The sequence below is a fragment of the Ammodytes marinus genome, assembly GCF_949987685.1.
Source record: "Ammodytes marinus genome assembly, chromosome: 1".
NCBI lineage: Eukaryota > Metazoa > Chordata > Actinopteri > Uranoscopiformes > Ammodytidae > Ammodytes > Ammodytes marinus.
In genome coordinates, this window is record NC_137230.1 from 29,050,045 (window position 1) to 29,073,660 (window position 23,616).

General features: G+C 41.7%; 1 protein-coding gene across 1 annotated transcript in view; it reads left to right on the plus strand.

Moving 5' to 3' along the window:
- The window catches only part of mpped2a (metallophosphoesterase domain containing 2a), a 50,921-nt gene that overhangs the window by 6,218 nt on the left and 21,087 nt on the right, over positions 1-23,616 (plus strand). The window contains exons 3-4 of the mRNA XM_080027997.1: positions 12,396-12,577; positions 18,310-18,535. Coding sequence (XP_079884123.1) covers positions 12,396-12,577; positions 18,310-18,535 — 408 coding nt within the window. The remainder of the gene's footprint in view (positions 1-12,395; positions 12,578-18,309; positions 18,536-23,616) is intronic.

The window sequence follows — 23,616 nt, forward strand, 5'->3', positions numbered from 1 at the left end:
GAGTTTAAACTAAGAGGACTGTAGACTGTAGGAGATTTTTGCGAGCCCTTATATATTCCGTACAATGTCTCAAATCTCGTTATTGTTGAAATCTTATTCATAATCCTAACATTATATTTTTTAAGAATTTCCCTTTAGAAGTACTATCGATTACTATGTCGACATTGCGAAACTCAATGATATTCCGTTTACAATCATAGCAAACAGAAAAGCAAATAATTCTTACATTTTGTGAAGCCGCCCACAAAGAGCAAAAGTTGTGCATTTTAGCTTGAAAAATTATGACGAATCAATGCCATTTTTAAAATAATCTAATGATTGTTTCAGTACAATTCTTTGTAAAGATAAAGTTATTAAGCCATTCAGCCATTCGAACTGCTGCTTATATAAAATATATTGTTCAAGGAAGGTTTCTGCAGTGGAGCATTAGAGAAAGGAGTGTGGTCAGAACCTGAAATGGCGTTTAATCAAGTGCACCACATAAAGATTTTGCAGGAACGATTTTGTTTGCGGTGGATCTTGATCGCAGATGCGTTGGCATTTCTCACTCCATGACTTAACTGCATTACGCCATTAACGCCTTCAGAGTGTTAATTTATGTGATTCCCCCCTGGACGTGCGCACCATGCAGGCCAGCAACACACAGTCAGTGGAGAGAGGTGTCTTTTCCCCGTGCTGCCAGGGTCAAGTTGCTGCCGTTCCTTAATCAGTTTTTTCTAGATAGCACCTGAAATGGGACTCTGCTGATTTAAGATCCGTCAGATCATTCTGTTCTTTTTAGTTTCACAGTCTGCCTGCTTTAGCCACCAGCTATGTTTTTTATATTTTGGGTTTTCTAACCCAGAAAGTTCAATTGACTGAGTTTTGTCAATAGGTCACTGAAAAGCAGTACATTCGTCTTTGTTAAACCTAGTTGTGACTGTGCTGTTTTTGTGGCGTCTACATTTAAGTTTCAATACTGATGCTGATACATTACTTAGTTTAGCAATGCTTCCTTACTTGAGGATTATTGAAATGTTCTTCGACAAAAGAATGTTTCCAACAAAATAAGCCACATTTCTCTATTGCATGTGTGTTTAATTTTGTCTCAACACAAAGTAAGTGCTTAAGAACATTGCCTAAATAAAATAGATTGACAATTAGTCAATTAAATTCAGATACAATTAGTAAATAACCCCATAAATCTTTCAGTGTTTGACAGGTTTTTAGTCTATGCCAAAGACTTTGAGGTCATATAACCACCCCTATGAAACGGGAATTATCTTGAAGAGGAGCCTGATCTGAGGGGAATCAAAGAAGAATTTATCATGGAAGGCTTAACTGCACTAAACTCATGGATTGAATAGTAATGTGGAACCTAAACATGTTTTGAGGAAGACAACGGTAGCACTTGAATATTAAAACGCACAAATGTGGCTGTTATTTTCTATGTTGGTGGTGGTAGTACAACTTGGAATAACGTTGCACAGAGCAGAAGTACCGTTTGTTGCGATTACCTGATAACAGTTGACTGGAACAATGGCACTTAGCAGCTCATCAGAAAATAACGTTTTCCACATAAGCATCACCGAGGAGATGTTGCATGCTGAGTGTTTCATCTATTAACATGATTAATTCAAAACACCTGAGAGCAATGCATACATTTAAATTATGGGAGATACCCATAACCCCCCACATATACACACACACACACATACACACATACTCACATAGACTCATACACAAACAGAAACAGTGCAAAGGAATAACGAAACACCTTTAGCAAACTCCTTCTCCTTTGAATGCATTTTTAATAATTCCCGCCCTCTGAATAATTGAGGAGCTCATAAGTATGAATCATTTAATGGCGCCGCTGCCTGCATCCATATACACGTGGATATTCTGACACAAGCGTCTGAGGAAACGGCCCCAGAAGAACACAGCCTTCACACATTTATTTTAACACCGTCCCGGATTTTATTAATGAACTCTGGAGAACTGAGACATTTTTAATGTGTGCTATTTCCTCTTTTCTTAGTATAGTGGAGCAGTGCTGTAAATGTGGTTGAGGAAATAGTTTGGAGTTATAGTTTTATAGTATGTGTAACCGCACAGTATACGAGAGGAGCGGCTCCAGTTTCACAGCTGAAACTGTTAGATGTGCACACAGTCGTTTTTTAGCGGTCACAATTAATAGGAGTTGGTGTATTTGAAGAGGGAGGATGCTCGGTGCGTCAAGTCATGTGACAGTGGAAGCCGTTCTAGGTGCTCAGATGATAATTTTACAGGACATATCCATCTCTGTGCTGGTATTAGTAGCTAGCTGTACTGCTCAAATTGTGACTTCATATACAACACAAAATGGGCCGTCCAAAAAGTGACCCTGTGTCTTTTCTGGCACTGTGTGGTGGCTAAATAAGTTAAACCTTGTTCACACGTCGTCTTAAGTGGGGATGGCTTTGAAAATGTTATGATTGTTATCATATTCTTGGTTATTTACTTGTGGGAATAATGTGTAAGCTTCAAACTGAAATTTAGACATTGCAAAACTCTGTGTTGTCCTATTTACTGTTGAACACATCACAAGTGTTGCTGTTTTTTTCATACTTTCCTCGAGCGTTTGTTGCAGTTAATAGATCTTGGATAGGAAATATCAAGGAAAAACGTAATGTTCCTCCATTTATATTGGGAAGTGTTTTGTGGTTTTGAGTTCTGACTTCTGCACTTAGTTTTAAAGTGTTGCTAAATTTTATAATCAAAACTGTAATAAAACTTATTTGTCTTGGTTTTGAAAAACATTATTATGGGATTTATCATTTGAGCTCAAACATTTGTTTCTGTTTTTCCTTAAGTAGAAGCAGCTGCAAAGTCAAACATATTTTTCACTGTTACTGTTTTACTCTAATTGTCACATTACTGTTATTAGTTTGTGGTGCTGGCTGCTATCACCTGAGGCTAAGCTCCATTCAGGGGCTGCTCTTTTTTGTGGTCATCTGGTTGAATATCAAAGCTTCTCCAGTCAGATGATGATGATCCACTTTCAGGAATTAGAACCTCTTCAGTACTAGGCTCTGTAACCTCGGTCTCATCTGGTTTTTGTCTGTTTTTACTTGTTGCTCTGGTTTTCCACAGATACCTTTGTGTGATGTGTCTCTGCTGCTTCTGCACTAAGTTTGTGTGGGTCGCATTACGGCTTTTGATTGGTCAATTTGTGATGGAAATACTTGTTGGAAACCTTTGAATTTCTACCCACAATTTAGATTTTTTTGTATTGATTTTAAATTGATTAAAATGGGTGGAAAAACAAGAAAGCCAGGCAGCTTTTTAGGTGCCGATAAGGTGGCAAAAGTCATCTTCATGTGAGCTAAACAGATTGGTTGTAGTTCACCTACAGAAAACAATTACTCTAAAATCATCATATTTCCTTGTTCAACATTACAAACAAAAAGTTTACCTATAGCAACTGCTATTGCGTGGACTAAAAATCATGTAGTCGGGCCGACTAAAATAAGTAAAATAACCCCTTCACCAGACAGAAAGCCGCCTACATGAACACAACGTTGTACTAAATAATGGAGTGACCACTAAAAAGCAATCCAGTCTGATAATCAGGCTATTGATGTAGCAAAATAGGACCTTTCTGGAATTAAAAAACAACCCCGTTGCCCATAATTATAAGACTATTATTTAATGGCGCGTAGGAAAAAAGGGGTTTCCAATTAGGCCTCATGCGTTACCTCTCACCTCGTCTTCCCTTGTTCTATTCCCCCTCCCAAACGTTTTGTGGAGCAGCAGCCGTCTTCAGGCTTCTGCTCTCGTGAGAACAAAGAGCCAGTCCCATTCTGATGCCTTTTGTTTTCAGCCTGACGTGGCTCGCCTGCATGAGTGCTGGGGCTTTTGTAACAGGAGAACCCTTGATTAGGTTCCCCTCTCTCCACCCCTGACCTGCTGCTGCTACCCAGTGTGGTGGTGGTGGGGGGGGGTTAAGTGACAGTTGACATTGGACAGGTCTGCTGTGTTTGAGATTGAAGCCCTTTTGATGTCTTTGAGATTCTGGCCTCTGAGCGCCAGAGCCTGGCATCGCAGGGCACCATCTCATGATGATGTCACTTCCCTCCACTTGAAATAGATGGGAAGCTGCCCCGAGCCTGCAACTTCTCAACCTGACAAGTCCTCCATTGAAGCAGTTTTAAGTGTATTAAAGGGACACTGTGTAATATGACATCATCAAGAAAGTTCTAGAAAGTTCTAGAATGCAACGCTCCCTGGGTAACCCCAACCCTTTTGAATAATAACAGAAGCTACAATGGCCTTCAAGGACAAGAATAATTCTAAATTCTAAACAATGCACCTGATGACATTCCAAAAACATGGATTCCTCCATAACACTTGCCTGCTCAATGTACAAAATGTAATATTAATATTTGGAATTCTCCGCTCAGGAAGATAATTCAGATTATTGGCAGAGGTGATTTTACACCAACGAGGACATATATATGAATGAGGATATTGATTCTAGCTAATAACTTACTTAAAATGTTACACAGTGTCCCTTTAAGTTTGCCTTTACCCATAATCTGTGTTTTGTTTAAAATACACGTGAGTCATTTCAGCTGCCATCTCATTTCATGGAAGCTTGTTCACTAGGCGCTCTTTAGCTTTTCGGTAAGGGGTTCAGGAGTTGGCGATTGCTTCGTATCTTCAGATATGGAGATAAGTCATCCAATTTCTACACTCTTCAAGTTCTTGTAGTCTTGGGGATGGGATCACTTCCGTCCTAAAGAAAATAGTTAACATGTTGCTTGAATTGACAAAATATTTCAGAATATTTGTCTGACCACAGTTTTCATTCATTTTTGATTGGTACCAAAACAATACTGACATTTAATACCATATTCAATTGGTGTAAGAATTTCCTCTGAACGTAATTTTTGTTTTGTTCTTAAAGTCCTTAATTTAGTCTTTCACATAAGCCTCGTATTGCGGGTTTACCTTGACACCAAATATATCTAAGAAGAGTCACAGGAAGTGTTTGGATGCCACCTTTACAAAACATGGCCAGCCACTAAAAGGTTGAGAAGCGATAAGGTTTTCTTGCCACATTAGTGTAAAGTGAAGCTGTCATGCTTTTATTTTGTAACGTGTATTCTCTCTGTTGTGAGTGGTGCTGTATGTCCAGGTAAACACTTTCTCCACTAGTTTATTCTCCTTAGCAGTCTACTGGTTGGGGTTTTTGGCCCCAGGGTCTACGCGACGTCGTCCCCCTGTCTCCCCAGCATTCCTCCCAGCCCTGCAGCCAGGCGGACTGTCAGCAGCACAATTAAGGGCTGCGCCGTAATGAAAGGGGCATTAGCAGAAGCAATTTATTTCCCCGCGCAGCGCCGCAAGGTTTCTCTGCTGCTGATATTCCAACGCAGGCTTTTGTGCTTTACTCTGCCTTTATGAGAGGAACGAGGAGGAGGATGCACCCTGTCTGAAAAATAGAGTAAAAGGGAGGGTGTAGGGGGGACATCAAGGCAAAAGGCCATCAATCGCCATTCTTTAAAATCAATTCTCATTTGAATATATCATTTTTTTTACAGTGTGCCAATGTTTATTTAAATTTTTGTTCCCCGTATGAATTTCCATCATTCTTAATCTATTGTCTTTGTGTGCTTTTGCCCCATTTTTCTTGTTGGCTTTCGTTGTTTTCTTGTTCTCGTCTCCCACCTCTGCCTCTTCCTCGTCTCCCCAGTGCCCACACCCGCACCCCCACCCCACCCCACACACACACACCACCACGCTCCTCTCCGTTATTCCTGTGTTCATTTTGTTCCTCTGAAGTTTATTGAATTAGAGCAGACAGCTGAAATGCAGAAGATAAGAGAGACGCTCTCTCTGCTCCTCGCAGAGAAATGGTATTGCACCTCGGATGAGTGAGCTGTGTGTTTGTGTGTGTTTGTGTGTGTGTGTGTGTGTGTGTGTGTGTGTGTGTGTGTTGGAAGGGGGAGGGGAACTGATGCAGAGGTTATAGAAAGAGGAAATGGGGAGCATTGTGTTTTGATGTTTCTCCTGAAAGAGCTATATAAGACAGTGTGAGCTCATTGGAACAACGGTAGCTATGTTGTCTCCAGTTCAGCTATGATTATCTCTTAAATGTACTCTTCTGTTGGTGAAGTGGACCTAAAAACATTGTATTTTCTTTGACAGTCTTTGTTGTGAAGTTGACAAGGAGGTGGTGAAATTCAGAAATGTGTCAAATTCAGTAAGCAAGTCATCATGTAGATTCTGTTATACTGGCTTTGAGCTACAGGTCATGAACAGAATTATTGGAAGTCGCCATGGACAAAAGCTTTGGCTAAATGTGATGAATATGAACGCAAAATGATATCATGAAGAGAATTAATCCTGCTGCATGTGATTTGTGTATTTGTCAGCTTACCATGAGTGAATATTCATTTGTGATTGCAGTTGTACTACAGGGCAGCTTCAGTTGATTAGCAGTCTATTACCACGTTTCCCCTTTGACCCTGGAGGTTTTAGGAAGTTATGTCGCCTCTTTATGAGAAATCATTAGCAGGACGAGTCCGTTAACAAAGAAGGGTCAGGAAGGAGGAGGAGCTGGAGGCTAGTTCTTTGGGCAGCAGGTGGAGGCAGGTATGAAATGGACAGTGATTGACATGTGTTCCTGTCTGAGACAAGTGGGCAGCTAAAAGGTCCTTGACCCCATTGACCCTACCAGGGCAGGGGGGGAGGGGGAGACGCTGCAACTGCCAACAACTACCAAAACCAAAGCTTGGGTTGTGGAAAAGGTACTCCTAATTAGTAGTAACATTTTTAAGAAACTTCTGTGCACATACTTGTGGTAATCATATTTTTAATTATTTATTTGTGATTTATTTTTGTTAGTATTGAGGGGAATCTTAATGCCACAACATATAGTCATATTTCTAGGCAATAGTGTGCTTCCAACTTTGTGGCAACAGTTTGGGGGAAACCATATCCTCTTTCAACATGATAATGTCCCCATGAACACATCATGTTCACAAAAAAATGCCAGTTGGATGTTTACCAGGTGTGAAAGAACTTGACTGGCCTGCACAGAGCCCTGACCACAAGCCCATCCGACACCTTGAGGATGCACTGGAACTGAGCTCAGCACAAAACCCATCTCTTGATATTGAAGTTGTATCTATAAGAACTGTGACTAAGTGAGTTGAAAAAGGGGTGTAACATCCTTTGAGAGAAAAGACGTGTTATATTTGGATAGCCGTGCCTTCACACAACTACAAGCTCCTTCTAATTTCGAGCCTGACCCGCCTAATATCTCTGTCTTGTATTTTAAATTCCTTTATACAATTGTGGATTCAACAATTAAAATCAATGAAAGAGGATTTCTTTAGTTGGCTTTAATTTATTCATTAGATATAGATGCGTGAAGTTATCTCCTGTTATGATGAATTGGGAGGTTTAAATGCAACTCATACTTTAATGTATTATACTAGCCCTTTCAGCCAGACAGTTTTTTGGCCGTGCGGACAGACAGCCACGTTCAGTTTTTGGACGGCGTGATGCCTCGGGAGGTTTTCAAGGGAAAAAAAAACTTCAGGAAGTGTTGCAATCAATCACAGTGATTATGTGGCTTCCTTAAAGAGCGCAAGAGTGACATAGATGTGACCTTCTTATCTGCCACGAGTAAAGGTTCACGTTTGAAGAAGCAAGCTCAGGCTGAACTTTGACCCTGTTTACTTGTGTGTTTTTCCAAAGGGCCACGGAGCCAAGTGTGCTCAATCAAATTCAATATCCTCCTGCAGACATCAAGAGAGCAATCCTTCCTCAGTCTCTCCCACACTTACTTATACAGACCAATAACCGTGCATGGGCTCCATCCAGATTTCCAGGATTTTGTTATCCTTATTCACATTAACCACCACATGTAGTTTCCTGATGTGCAAGCGTTTTTAGAGCAAAAGCGCTTCAAACTTCTTCTTTTTTGTTGCATTGGTTTAAAAAATCTACTATTTATGTGATTTATGGAGGATACAGGATTTATATTTTACTGCGGGCCCTGTTAATAATCACATCATAAATAGATGTGTTCCTTGTTAAATTCTCCAATAACATTTGACTCTTGCCTCAGAATGTGATATGAATGAATGGCGACACCAACTACAGATGTTCCATCAGCAGAGAAAGCTGACAGTTATAGATATGTTTTCAGATTGTTTTAGATCTTAAAAGTGGAACATCTTGTGTCATCCGTACTTTTTGTAATGCAGAACAAGCTCAATAATGACTTCCTTTTCATGACGAAAGTGAAAAAAAAAAAATGTTAAGTTACAGGAGTGCAATAACACAATTCTGTTTTCCTAAAAAAGAGATGGATAAATGTGATTAAAACAAATCCTCAAGCTGATTCTTGCTGTGATGTCGAGGCTGTAAGTGAGGAGACGTTAATACTTTGAGGTTTTTTCTCTCACCGCTGAAGGATCACAGACGTTCCTTCATCCAGCAGATATTTTCTGCAGCCACAGACCTCGGCTTGGTGTCAGCTCCAATGTCATGGCGGATTTGAGAGTGTGCTGCTGCCCTCCTCCAGCGCATTAGCATTTCTCCTCTCTCCCCCCCCCCCCTCTCTCTCTCTCTCTCTCTCTCTCTCTCTCTCTCTCTCTCTCTCTCTCTCTCTCTCTCTCTTCCCTCCACAGTCTTCCCTCTGATGTCACGCCGAAGCTCAGACATGTTAACACGAACCTCCATGCTAACACAGTTCAACTCCGTCACTGGAGAATATTCTTTTACCTGCTAGAGCGCACAAGGCTTTTTTTTTTTACTGTCTCGGTTTACAATAGATCAGAGGCTGCTGCTGCACTGCTGAACTCCTGAACTCCTGTATACATTACTAATGAACCTCTGGATTGTTATACAGTCATATGTTAGCAGGGGCCCTCTCTCTCTCTTTGTGTGTGTGTGTGTGTGTGTGTGTGTGTGTGTGTGTGTGTGTGTGTGTGTGTGTGTGTGTGTGTGTGTGTGTGTGTGTGTGTGTGTGTGTGTGTGTGTGTGTGTGTGTGTGTGTGTGTGTGTGTGTGTGTGTGTGTGTGTGTGTGTGTGTGTGTGTGTGTGTGTGTGTGTGTGTGTGTGTGTGACCGACCGATGCAGCACTATCATGAAGGTTTCTTGGCCCGGGCCTGCTCTAATTGATAGGGGCTGCTTGTATTTACTTACATTCTCAGGGTGGATTAAATCTCAAAGGAAAGGGGAAGAGATGGAGGTTGTTTTTCTCTTGGCTTTGTTTTAATATACACGCTTGTGTGTGTGTGGATATAAGTCTATATACATGCCTGTGTTTGTGTGCGTTTTGTCATCCCATGTGGTTTAACGTTCCCTCTCTCCTCCATGACGAGAACTGTCGAATCCTGTAAAGCTGCATGACGTCCAGGCACCACAGCACAGAGCACCAAATCTAATCACCAGCTACACTGCAGTGTACTGTATGTGCTGCTCTGCATTAATGGCTAACGGTGTGTGTGTGTGGGGGGGGGGGGGGGGGGGGGGGGAGAATACAGTGACATATTTTCTGGACTGAGTTGATAGTAAATCTCATTATCTCTGTAACTACTTTTTCATTTTGTCCAGTGTTCTTAATGTGCTTAAGAGTCAAGCCCTGCTCTTCTACAGTGTCTCTCAACTTCACATGAGAGATCTCAGCCTCAGACTGCAGCCTGCAAATACAATCCACAGGCAAACAGACTTGTTTTCTAGTTGCAGACTGAAGGCTATGATCTGCTGTTAACAGACAACAAGCCATAGATTAGAGACACTACTGAACATTGAACACTTCAGACTGAGATTACAAGTTTGATCAGCTGGCCTTGTTGGCCATGTTCATTTAAATGACTTGTGCTGTGGTGTGCATAATCAAATGAAGAGATAACAAAACAGACGATTTTTTTTATTTTTTCTAAATTCCAACTTCTGAGCTGTATCAGACGTTCACATGTCATATTTAAATGTTTGTGCCTGGTCAGGTGTTAAGACCAGAAACATGACTGTGTTGAAAGAAATCCAAGGTGCTGCATTAGTTGTAGCTGCATGTTTCTTGAAATATTAGTGAAACGATGCTGATCCGAAGGTAAACAGTAGAACTATGGTGCTCACATGAAGTATAATAATTTACCAAGATTTGAAAATGTAATTGGCCAATGCAGCGCCGCAACACAAGACGTCTTATTGTGTTGCAGAAATGTGTTTAAACTCGTGCTGCATTACTCTACGTTGGAACCCCACTCACTGCATCAACAAAAAACGCCTAATTCAAATGAGTGATGGTTCTGCGTTCTGTACAGGCAGTGCTGTTTTCTGTCTGTTGTCTGAACGCGCCCTAAAGCCAGCATGTCAGAATACAAATTTGGAGCAGCCGCTGCGTGCCCCGCAGTTTCCAATTCATCCAGTTTAGCAGAGGCAGAGACTATACTCATGGGGCTTCTGTCAATTTGATTTAGCCATGCTGTTACTACCGAAGTATCTGGTTTCATAAGGGTTTTTTGTAATGTTTTGAAATCAGTGAATGTCTACTGTCGGCTACGTCTGATTTGCGTAATTTTTGCAATGTGATGTTCAGTTCATTTTCAGTTATTTGTTGCACCAGATTGGTTTTTCTTCTTTTTGTTGTCTTAACATATTTCAATTAAATTCTCAGAAAATTGATGGGATGATGTGAATCATTTGCTATGGCCTTCACACTTAACACAGCTCAACCAAATTGAATACCTTTGGAAGTTTTAAGAGCCATGTGTTGAACAGTGCTCTCCATCATACTCATCATATTACAATTTATGTAACATTTTATGCAAGAATGGTGTACATCCCTTCAGTAGAGTTTAGAAAGTGTGTCTCTTAAAATGAGGAGCACTGAAGCTATTTCGGAGGCACACAAAATAGTAAAAAAATAAAAATTGTAATGAAAGATTTGACCAAAATCCCCCACCCCTAGTTACAGACTTCTGATCACTGACAGTTACTACAGCTGCTGGCAGAATTACAGACTACATACAGTGGCTACACGCTACAGATGGTGACCTGCTTGTCCACAGTTGTCCTACAACTAACAAGACCTTGTAAATATGTGTGTTAAAGCTGAAAACAAAACAACACCAGGCTATCTGTGAAGCTTTTCAATGTCTGATATTTGGCTCAACAACCCCTAGAATTGGGAAAATTGCTGTCCATATAAGACCCCTCCGATAAGATTTTCTTTTGTGCCATGGTGCCTATTTTCTCCATCTCTGTTAATGACATGTTCTGCACTCCGAAACCTTTCGATTTCATCCGTTTTTTTGTAGCTGTTTTCACGCCATGTTTGTGCACATATGCAAGTTGACCGTGTGTGTGTATGTGTCAGTTGGAGATTGCGCCGTTGATTATGTGTCTGATGTTGTCGACAGAGTGACATCCCTTCTAATGAAATAATGGCCTAGTGGCAGAGAGCTGGAAGATTGCACGCTGTAGACTTCAATTACAGACAAGAAGATTTTTTTCCCCCTCTTTCCTTTCAGTCAAAAAAAGAAGAGTACAGGTTTTTTTCTTCCCTTTTTAACAGACGTACTCACAAGGAACAAAAAGGCTGAAGAAAAAGGCTTTTTCCAGCGAGACTTGGGTCTAAGTGTTTTTTCTTTAGGTAATTGATAGAAAGGACATGGCATGCCTTAATTCACTGTCTCTTTAGGCAATCTGATGCCAGAAAAAAGCCATTGCCCTCCTCCCTGTGTGCACAAATCAAGCTGAGCGCTGGTTATTTTCCAGTCCAAGCTACACATATATCAATGTTATGTCTCCTCTTTTCTTTCAGATGCATTTTGCTCTGCTGCATGCATTAATTTTTTTGGACCATATAATTTATTTTGCGCAACAAATTATCTTTTTAATGTTCCATTTTTCGGCTGTGCCCCTTCTGATATCTGGTATGAAATTTGCATACATTTCCTAAAAATATGCCTCTGGATTAAGTGCACCTTTTTTAAATATTACAAAAAAAAAAAAAAAAAAACACTTTCTTTGGCTTGCAGCGGTTTTATCAGAGAATAATGTTTAAAATGATACATGTTGACTGAATAAAAGGGTAGCCATCTCATAAATAGGTCAAACATGTAATTGCTTGCCACCTAAGTGTAGTTTTTTATTTTTGTTGCTGATAACATGAAACCAAATATACCTCATTATTGATGGGGCTTTTGATGGGTTGGAAATCAGGTTTTTTTTTATTGAACAACTACAAGTTCAACCAACAAATTAGACTACAGTCGAGGAGACTAGAATATGGTCAAACTATGTCTTCATTATTGAGTTAAATGTGACAGTTTGTAATGCTTAGAGTTATGGGTTAATTTTCCAGCCCCACACTCATCTGCTCTCTCTCTCTCTCTCTGTGTCTGTCTTTCCAGGGTGGACCCCATTCCTTATGACACTCCCAAGCCAGCAGGACACACCAGGTTTGTGTGTGTGTCGGACACACACTCGCGTACAGACGGCATCCAGATGCCTTACGGCGACGTGCTGCTGCACACGGGTGACTTCACCGAGCTGGGCCTGCCCTCCGAGGTTAAGAAGTTCAACGACTGGCTAGGTACTAAGCTGCTTATGACACCATTCATTCTGGAAGTACGCATTGTTTTAACACTCACGCAAAGCTGAGACACACACACACACACTCACAGGCTCTCATGAACAGGGGGACGGACGAAGACACGAGACATGTTGCACGCATAACCAGTAACTGGACCACACAATGACTCCCCCTCCCTCCACTGTTGACCTCACAACTGCTGTGCTAAAGTGTCCAGTTTAACCCCTGTGACCCAACACCCTAGCTCAGTTAACCTTTGCCCTCCCCCTCTGGCCCCATGCTGTGGGTGGTAGTGCCGGGCTGCATGTGTGTGTTTGCTTTCTCTCCCAACAGCAAGTGTTTTAACCCTAGGCCCTCCAGACTAGAGCTAAAGTGACTGAAGCATTTTTTGCGCCCTAATGTAGTCATGTTTCACACATATAAAAAAACATGTGCCGTCTCCCTCTCACCAAGTACATTAATCCATAATGGCCACCCACCACACCAGCCTCTAACACTTCAAGACATTTGAAATCTTTTCTCTGTTGTTCGTCTCAATTGTTGGTATTCGCCAGGTGACACAAAACATCCTCCTTCAATTAAATGTTAGGTTGTTTTTGTGTTTATGCAAAAAGACATTCAAAGCGACTAATTAGTGTGCCTAATGCAAGGAAGTTACAGCTAATGTCTCTCATTCGCTGTCAAATTAACTATGACTACTAAAACATTCCAGCACCGGAGGGATTGTTTTTGCACTTCCCACACATCTACAGTCATAATAGTCTTTACTATGCACAAAAAGAGGATGGAAAATATTAAAGAGTTTGACAAGGAGGAGATGCAACAAGAAGAAGTGTATTGGATCATATTAAATATCTGAAATTGGTGGCAACGCTTACCTTCAAGTGAGTTACCAACTCATGACATACTCTTTTTCTGTATACATTTCTACAAAAAATTATTCTCATTTCACCATGATGAAAATACACTTAAACACATGAACTTTGACTAAACCGTGAGTAACTGCAACAATAGGCCGTTTAAAAAAAAGTCTGACGTGTTTTCATTGTTTCAGAACGGGAACCATACATTTAAAGAACATCTTAAATCCCCAAGCTAAAAGTGGTATCAAAAACTCACTACCTGTAGAGTTGAAAGGTTGCTGTTAAAGTGTTCTCTTATCTTGCTGGCTGCAGTCAGTCTGGCTTCACAGCAGTTACACTGGATTCAAACACTGACCCAGTTTTTACAGCAAAAAGGAAAAAAAAACCCAGACATCTATAGAAACTTTTCAAACCAGTCCTGCAGCATAATCCACTTCTGGACTGTCCATCATTATTCTCTGTGTATTCTAACAGTCTTATTTTAGACGAGAAAACAAGAGAACCTGTCTTTTCGCCTCCTCCTGCTCTTCAACGCCTTTGCCGTATGTAAGCTTAAGGCCGTTTGTAATACTGGTTTAATGAAACACAATAAACATCTATATGACAACCAGGATTCTATTTTTGAGATTGTATAGTCCACCTCTACTTCCTCCTAATGTGGTGGGTTGTTACAACTCCAACCTGGTTTGAACCAAAATTGTGTGCTAGGTTGTAGATTTAGTCTTCCATAAACAGAGCTCTGTGTGTGTGTGCGTGTGTGTGTGTGTGCGTGTGAGCGTGTGCTCGCTCACTCCTCGGTCAGCTCCCCTTAAGGCCCGGACACACCGCCCCTATAATCGCCGTCGTAGAGTCTTGAGGGGGTGGGGACACGAATCTGTTTGGTGTGTGCCGTGAAATCGGTCGTCGTAGATGCCGTCAGGCTTCTTTTGAGCCGATTGAAGGAGGAGATGCGGCGGCAGGCAGTCTTTCAGTTGGAGCAATTTGATTTGTGGAGGGCTAGCGAATCAGTGAAGCCCGGAAGTGAGGCGGGTAGCACAAACAGCTAACAACAGTTAGCCATTGTTTTAATGTGTTTGTTTGTTTCGTTCAGCGAGTACTCGCATGCATCAACCCTTGTTGACTGCTCGACACCATGCTCGACACTCTCTGCTAAAAATGGTGCTCTTTATGGTCCATAAATATAAATACGTATCTATCTATGTTTATGGTCTAGAGAGCCGTCCCATCATTTCCGGCTTCCGTATTTTTTCAGGCCACAATACAGATTAGCGCCGCCTGCTGTTATGGAGACACTACGTCCCGGGCAAGCGCAGAGCGTACGGAAAGTCAGCAGTCGGCTTGGTGTGTTCTTTGCACTTTTTTGGCCGCGACGGGAAGACTGGAGCTGCCTGAATCGGCAAACTCCATTTTCGGGTAGTCGGACTGGTGTGTCCTGGCCTTTAGACTGTGGAGGAGGCAGCAGTTTGTCTGGGCTATCGACTGCTGTTTGGCCCCTGGAAGAAGATCATTGGAGATCGATGCATAGGAACCAGCTTTCACTGACCCAGCCTGTCTGATGATAGCGCAGCAGCTTTGATCTGCTGCTTAAAGCTGCTCCCAGAGGCCTCTGTAGCTGCGTGGCTGTGTGTGTGTGTTTGTGTCTGCTTAGATGTGTAATGTGTGTGTAGGAGTCGATTATATGTGTTCAGCAGTGAGAACCAACCTCTGAAGGTTCTGTTCTCTTCCCTGGAGATGGTTTGAGACCTTATTTTTAATATTTTGTTGGTTTGTTTGAAGAATAAACCATTTGAAATTAACTGAAAAGAACAACCAATCACATTTTCATTTAACTTTGGTAAAAGATTAGTTTATTTGAACCATTTCCTACATTTTCTTTGATATACAACTTATATAGAAATTATATTTTTTTTATTAATATTATTATTATTGGTTGGAAGGAGTGTATTTTTATTATCACACTGTGGAAAAACACTTTGAGCATACGCTTGTCTTATATAAATGTAAGTCTGCCTTTTCGAGGGGCACGACAAAACATTTCTGTGCACACATACAGTATTTCTTCCTGTCTTTCATATCCCCTGTTTGTGGGCAAAGAATATAAAATAAATCTAGCTCGATCACTCCACCAAGCCTCCGTAAGATGTATCTTGATGGCAATAAAAAGCAGTAGAAATTCCCAGTAGAGTAATGGAGGTGAAGATGTTTGATGGTAATTATGTTTTCCCAGCCTGGTGATGGTGGAGAGGATGATTCGTGTGTGTGTGTGTGTGTGTGTGTGTGTGTGTGTGTGTGTGTGTGTGTGTGTGTGTGTGTGTGTGTGTGTGTGTGTGTGTGTGTGTGTGTGTGTGTGTGTGTGTGTGTGTGTGTGTGTGTGTGTGTGTGTGTGTGTGTGTGTGTGTGTGTGTGTGTGTGTGTGTGTGTGTGTGTGTGTGTGTGTGTGTGTGTGTGTGTGTGTGTGTGTGTGTGTGTGTGTGTGTGTGTGTGTGTGTAAATGGATGCGTGATCCAGTTAGTGCTAGGGGACTGAAACACGGCCCGCTCTCATATAAGGTTAGACTGGAATTTATGATCCTGATATGTGACAAGAGCTAATTTAGAGTAGCGGGAATGAAACCCATGGACCAGAGAAGCATGATTCTTTCATTTTCAGCATTACAGAACACACACTCTCTTTGTCTCAGACACACACACACGGATACGGTAGAATCTTTTATTCATCTGCATTGGGCCAGCGCATCCTGACTGAATTTATATTCTGTTCAGTTTCTATTAGTTTTATTTCCAATTGTGGATTTCACCTCTGGGCAACACTGAGCAGTGTGCCTGTATCTTTTCTTTCACTTAGAATAATACTTTTTATTGGATTCTTTATTCAACATTTTATTCAATTTGCCCCCTTGGCATGCATCGTAACCTCCGGCTATTACTGGCCAGAGCAATACAGAGTAGAGGAACAAACAGTGAGCTGAATACCTTCCTGTAAGTCAAGCACTTGTAAATCTGTGCATTAATCCTGTGGTGTATGTGTAACAGATGTATCTTTTTTTTGTAAAGTGCTTATGTACAGTTTTTGGGAATGTTGAAATATTGCTGCCGAACTGCAGTCACAAAAGATATATAAAAGATCATATCCATACCTCAACACTCAGCTCAGTTTAATCAGATGCCCAAGTGAACTATGCTCTCATCAGCTGCTCCAACAATACACCTTTTTCTTGGTGAAACATAAACAGCAGAATTCACAAGCCTCTAATGTGTGAAGTCGCTGGCTGTAATGATTTGAGAATTCAGTCAATTCATATTTTACATCTGCATCATACAATGCAGAATATTTGGATAACAAGTACATTTTTAATTATGAGCTCACAAACTAATACAGGATATTCAGCACTATACAATCAACTATACAAGTTGCTGCAACAGGGGTCTGGTGCGCTGCAGCAACCTCCCGCACCCGTTCATCCCATGGCTATGGTTCAGTTAACACTACACATAAATTAGCATGCAAATGAGTCTATGCAGATCCTGCAGAGCTGGCTAAAATAGACAGAATGGAAGGAAGAAAGGAAGACTTGAGGAAAAATCAACAGTAAGCCTAAAAGAAAATCTCCAGGAGAAGGAGAAGAGAAACGGAGCGAGAGAATGGAGGGGTGATGAAGGCCAGAGCCTTTTGGTTGAGTGCTCAATCGGCTGGAATAAAATAGTAAGTCAGTTTCTTGATAGCAAAGGGGAAGCCGGGACAAATCACCCAGACAGAGGAGAGCAGGAAAGGGCACAGCCGAAGTTGAAAGATGAGGGGATGAGAATTGTAATAGATGTTCTTCTCTATTTAGTTCAGGTTCGTGCTTTTCCCCAGCTGCCCGGCGTCTGCAGAGATGGAGCGTGGTCTGTGGAGGTCAAGCTGAGCCGTCAGCTGTGGCTCTAACCTCTCTGACTGTCTGAATTGAGGGTATTTTTCCCCTCCATCCACTTATCTGAGATTTCTCTCCAGTCCTGATCTGTGCTCAGGGTTAGGAATACAGGGAGCTGCTGTGGGAGTGTATGCTTCATGAACAATATATTAGGACAACTTGGTGTTTCTGTAGACATAGACTGAACAGGTAGGAAGTACAATACCTTGGTGTTTTTTATTTTTATTTTTTATACACAGTATACACAATACTGTTCTGCCTTGAATGAGAAGAGAGGTGTTCAGTATGGACAACTTAAGCTGTGTTTGTTGTGTGGAAGTATTTGCAGCGTAACACAATCTAAATAATGAATTTAATCGGCCTTAAGAAAAACAAATCTGTGGATTCATTTTACACAATATCTAATTTGCTGACAACATTCAGTAACGTGCACAAATAAAGATTCAAAAATAACATGCATTTATGTTATTACTTCAAAATATGCGCATGGTCTTGGTATTAATTCGAGTTGATACCGCTGTATGATTTCATGTATTTTTTTCACATATTGAGTTTTAGTGCTGTCTGAATGATATCAGAAGCTGACTAACAAATGGACGGGGAAACTGTCGATACATAATTCAATTTTATTGGCTTACAAAACACTTATACTTACCATTCTCGGTAGGCCAGACTTTTAGCATCAGTTTTGTCCATATCACTTCTGTCAGCATGTGCACAAACATTCCATTACCAGCTACATGTTGGTGGAGCGATTGTTTCTGATATGCTATACATTCACATGAACCACACATGATGTGTTCAGGTACAGTATATACTAATCTGGCTCTGGGACTTCAGCTCACCACCCTCTCTCTCTCTCTCTCTCTCACTCTCTCTCTCTCTCTCTCACTCTCTCTCTCTCTCTCTCTCTCTCTCTCTCTCTCTCTCTCTCTCTCCCTGCTCTCCTGTCTTTCTAGGTGGCCTCCCGTACGAGTTCAAGGTGGTGATTGCCGGGAACCACGAGCTGACCTTCGATAAGGACTTTATGGCCGAGCTAGTCAAGCAGGATTACTACCGGTTCCCCTCGGTCTCCAAACTCAAACCGGAGGACTTTGACAATGTCCAGACGCTGCTCACAAACTGTGTGTACCTGCAGGACTCCGACGTCACCATAAAGGGTTTCCGGATATACGGAGCGCCATGGTAAGTGAGAACACCAAAAAAATAAAATAAAATTTCACCCATCACTTTGTGCCTCTTTCATAACATGCTGAGTCACAGATTGAAGTTGAGCCCTTCCCCTGTGTCAGTGTCTGGCTGTCTTCCAGTTCCCCACCCTGCAGTAACCGTACTCCCCTACTCAGTGAGAGGCCCTCTCTCTCTCTCTTCCATGCTGGGTGCTATTCCCAGCTCACACATTCCTTTATGAGCCCAGGACCTTAGCCTGCACCGCGGGGCTTACGTTACACCTGTGTTTTGACACGGGGTTAAGTGATACGTGTGTTACCGGGACACTCCGTCAATAGCCTCTCAGGTGTGGAAAGAAAGAGCGCAGAGAAGAGAGAGGCTGTGTTTGGTTGTTTGGTGGAGGAAGAGGCAAAGCAGTTTATTGGACAACCAGAGGCAGGTAGAAGTGTTGTCAATGGGAGAAGTGATTGTATAGGGAAAGGACCTGAATAAAATGCTGCTTCAATTAAGACCAAATGTTTTTGGTCACTGATTAATTGTCAACAAATTTCAGTATTGGTATTATAAGATGACACAAAAATCACAGAAGTTATTTAGACCAACGCTGATAGTTTGTGTTCAAATATGCTTTATTCTCGTCTCTGTGTGATGGCCCAGTCACCTTTTGCTGGATAGTCCAATATAAATAAAGCCCCGTAGTTCAGTGTGAGCTGCTGTTGTCTTACAGTATTTGAACAGTCTGATCTCGGTTCACCTGCACTGCACTGCAGCTGTGTGTTTTGTTGTGTGTGACGGTCGAGAAGACTGGAGCTTCCTCTGTACTGCTGTGTGAGTGACTTACCCTCTGCTTACTCAGTGCAGTGGTTCTCACCAGTCAGCTCCCAAGACTTTTAAAATAACTATTTAGGTCACACCTTCATCCTTTAGCAGCTATAATTAGCAGGTTTGCCGCCCTTGCCTTAGAGGTTTTGGCGGAGGACAGTGGTGGTGAGGCGGAGGAAGGGGGCCAGATCCCAGAATTCCTCAGACATAACAACAGTAGCAGGAAGAAGATATTATTCTCTCTCTCTCTCTCTCTCTCTCTCTCTCTCTCTCTCTCTCTCTCTCTCTCTCTCTCTCTCTCTCTCTCTCTCTCTCTCTCTCTCTCTCTCTCTCTCTCTCTCTCTCTCTCTCTCTCTCTCTCTCTCTCTCTCTCTCTCTCTCTCTCTCTCTCTCTCTCTCTCTCTCTCTCTCTCTCTCTCTCTCTCTCTCTTTCTCTCCTTTTCCATCCTTCTGTTTGAGAGAGGAAGGATGCTGCCTGGCCCCCTCTCTCTCCCTGGTGGGTGTTTAGTGTGAGGGCTGGTAAGTGTCTGTTGTGACAGCTGGGGGTCTCGTGAGGGGCCGGAGTGGACAGCTTGGCTGGCCCTTCCCCACCCCCACAACCCCCCACTCCCTTACCCCTCCTTGGGCTTCCTCACCTCCTTCACACCCATATGCCAGCGTGGCCCGAGGTCTGGCCTACTTGTCCAGTGTGAGGTCTCACTTAGCCCTGCAGTGACCCCTCACATCATCAACAGCTCACCAGCCTCGCCTCCTGGGTGGCCGTCCAGCCTCCCAGTGGTCTGCTGCTGCTGCTGTAGGCCCGGGACGCGACAGCATCACTCAGGAAATGTAGCGTGTTGCGACCACCTGATAAACGCTGTATGCTAGTGATATGCTTTGAGCCTGCTGCTGTGTTACAAAAACACAATGAAATAACATGTTGGAAGTATTCACACATCTGCTTTCAGCGGTGGAAAAAAGTATTGAAATCTGTACATCCAAAATGTAGAAGTTCTGGCAAAAGGAATAGTCCTGCAGAATGCTGAGTATCCATACTGTAAATGATACATTATTTTGCCTTTCCGGAGTTTGAAATAAGTGATGGACCTATCCAAATATTAAAACTCACATTATAGGTTTAGTCTAATCATTTCATTTTTATAAATGAAAACTCAGTTTTATAACATGGCAAACTACAGTACAGGTAAAAACACAACTTCAAAATCCTTCTTACTTTTTTTTAAACTTTTCATCAAATCAACCAGAATAACTATTTGGAAAACCCATTAACAGCTGCATCCAGTAGTCAGGATGGAACCAGAAACATTCTGCTCTTATTGACTGATTAGCTGCGTTACACCCTTCTATCCATCGCTGCTCCCACCATCACCATCATTTCTTATCAGTCCATCATTTAAATATCTGTTTTAAAGGTCTTATGGATAAAAATGACATTCTGCTGCAGCGCTTTTTCAAACATAATCCATTGTATAATTATCGGTAGCAGGTTGTCAGTTCAGCTTGTGGCCCATTTACAGTCCAAATATTTGGATATACCAGTGAGGAACAGTGCTGCACAATATGTTTTTCCTTAACATATTTAGGACACATCCACGTCTGCTTTCCTCGCTGAAGGAGCACACGCAAACCAAACACGCCCGCACATCATATCAGTAAAAATCTGCCCTTTTCCCACGCCATTAGTTTAAACTTTTAGTCTTTAAAAAAAGAAAGTAAAGCCTGTTTTTGAACTGAATTCATCAGAGATTCAGGTGGATTTAAACAAGGCCAAGTTTTCTCTCAAACACACACACACACACACACACACACACACACACACACACAGCCTTTTTGTTACTTAAAGATTTTTCCAAGTTGAAATTGTGCCAACAAGTTGCCTCAGTTAATTAATCTCACTAGAGTATCTGGAAAACCAGTTATCTAAAAAAGAAAAAAAAAAGTGTTGAGTGGATAACTGCCCCAGATGTTGGGAATGTGAGCACTCCTGGAGCTGTTGGTTTATTGCTGAATTTTTCTTTGTGAGATGTATTCTAAAACACAAGACTTAAATACGTTGGTAAGAATTACAGTTTCTTAAATCACTTATTTTTCATTAGGTTAATGTCAATAGTTAAAGCTCCTCTTACCTGCCGGGCTGTCACCATTTCAGTAAAGTAAGAAATGTCATGGCCATCGTGAGGCCCGAATTACTCTAATTAAAGTGTTTCTAATTTGCCACAGATTGCTTTCAAGAGAGATGTGAGTTGAGCTGAAAAAGCTGCAAGGAAATTTCATTTCATTCACTATTTGGCATTCTGTACATGGATTTATTTCCACTTAGTTAAATTAACATGTTGGAATAATATAATCATTCAGATTCTTCAAAACTACAAAATTCAGCTACTGAAACTTTACACCAAACTTACATCTTGAGGTACTTTGATATCCTTGTGCCTTCATTATCAGAAGAAAAGGGTGATATTAATGATGAGCAAACTGAATTAATATTACATATAATGTAGTATGTTTTTTAAAATACCTTTACTCTCCTGATACTGTGCTCCAAAAAGTTCACTCTTGCTCGGAGTGAAAGCAGTGTACCATGAAAGACACACAACACACACTGTTTAATGACAGATGCTCAACAGACCGAATACCTGAACCTCCTCTTCTCATACTCACTCCCTGAGCGCGCACGCACACACACACACACACACACACACACACACACACACACACACACACACACACACACAGGAAAGATGAGCAGGCTTCTGCATCTTGTCAGTCAACCTTTTTAAAGAGGTGCTGAAGGTCTCATGGAGCTGAGCAGTTTTGGATTCTATTCTCATTGTTAACTTTCTCATCTCCAGGCAACTAGATTTTCTGCAAAGTAAAACTCTTGAATCCTTTTCTCTGAATTTTAAACCCATTGAATGTTTTTTTTTTAGTTCTATTCTATATTTACTACTGTGTGTATGTACTACATATAGTACATATAGAATGGAACTGATGGTTGCACAGAAACTATTTCTAGCATTTAAAAACTAATCCTTTTATGTTTTTTTGGACTGTTTGGACTAAATAAGCAGTTCTTCTGAACACATGATAACCTGTGATAATATTATAAATCATGAACACAATCATAATAAGTTGCAACTCACACACACACACACACACACACACACACACACACACACACACACACACACACACACACACACACACACACACACAGAACGCTCAACTCAGGAATCAATATAGAAGGAGTGATGGCAGATTGGCCACAGATATGCGAGGAATCCTGCTGGTTGTGCAGCAGACTCCGATAAGCTCTGCTGACTGATTCAGACCAGAGAAGTAGGAGCAGGGAAAAGAGAGAGAAGACGGAGGGGGGAGAGAATGGGGTCTCTCTTTCTCTTTCTCTGGGGATTAAAGCTGTTTTGTGATTCTAGACTTGACCACAACTTAACTCCCAGGTCCAAGGTTAAACTGTTGCCGCTCCCTCTGCTGCCTCCCTGATCCTCCCAGCTCTCTTCCTCCCTCCTCCTCCACTGGGAAGTCCCATCCCTTCCCTACTCCCTCCTTCTCGCTACCTCTCCTCTTCCTTCTTTCATTTATTCTTTCCATTCATATCCCACTGATGCACTAACTTCTTTACCTTTCCCTTGTTCTCTTTTCATGTTCTATTTGTCTTTACCTCTTTCTTCGCAGTACTTACTTTGGTTCCCGTTAACGAATGAAATGGCGTCAATGTTTGGCTGGTTTATTCGGTTTATTGCTGCCTGTGTGTGTGTGTGTGTCTGCCTCCCAGCGGCAACAGATTAAATCGGACCGCCCTCATTTGACTCTCTGAAACCCACCTCGGGGGAAGCCTTCAGGGCAAAAATGCAGATTTGTCATTTGCAGATTTTAGTTTTATTCATGTATTCATTTTTCACTGTAAAGGTCAACCGTGTGTGTGTGTGTGTGTGTGTGCGTGTGTGTGTGTGTGTGTGTGTGTGTGTGTGTGTGTGTGTGCAAGCTAGCGCTGGAGAGGGAGCGATACACAGAGGTGATGTTTGAATATCGGCATGTTAAGCCTCAGTTGTTTTCATTATGAGATGATGGCAGAGATCTGTGACGTTGGTTTTCCTCCGGTCTCCTTTTTACCCTTCTCTCCCTATTTATAAGTCTACACTGTATGGCCAAAACCTGAATGCCAAAGCACACAATTACATATGAGGCTTAAATGTGCTTCATTAAGGGCAAGATCCTCTCATGTTTCACCAGGACAATGGCCCTATGCACTAACC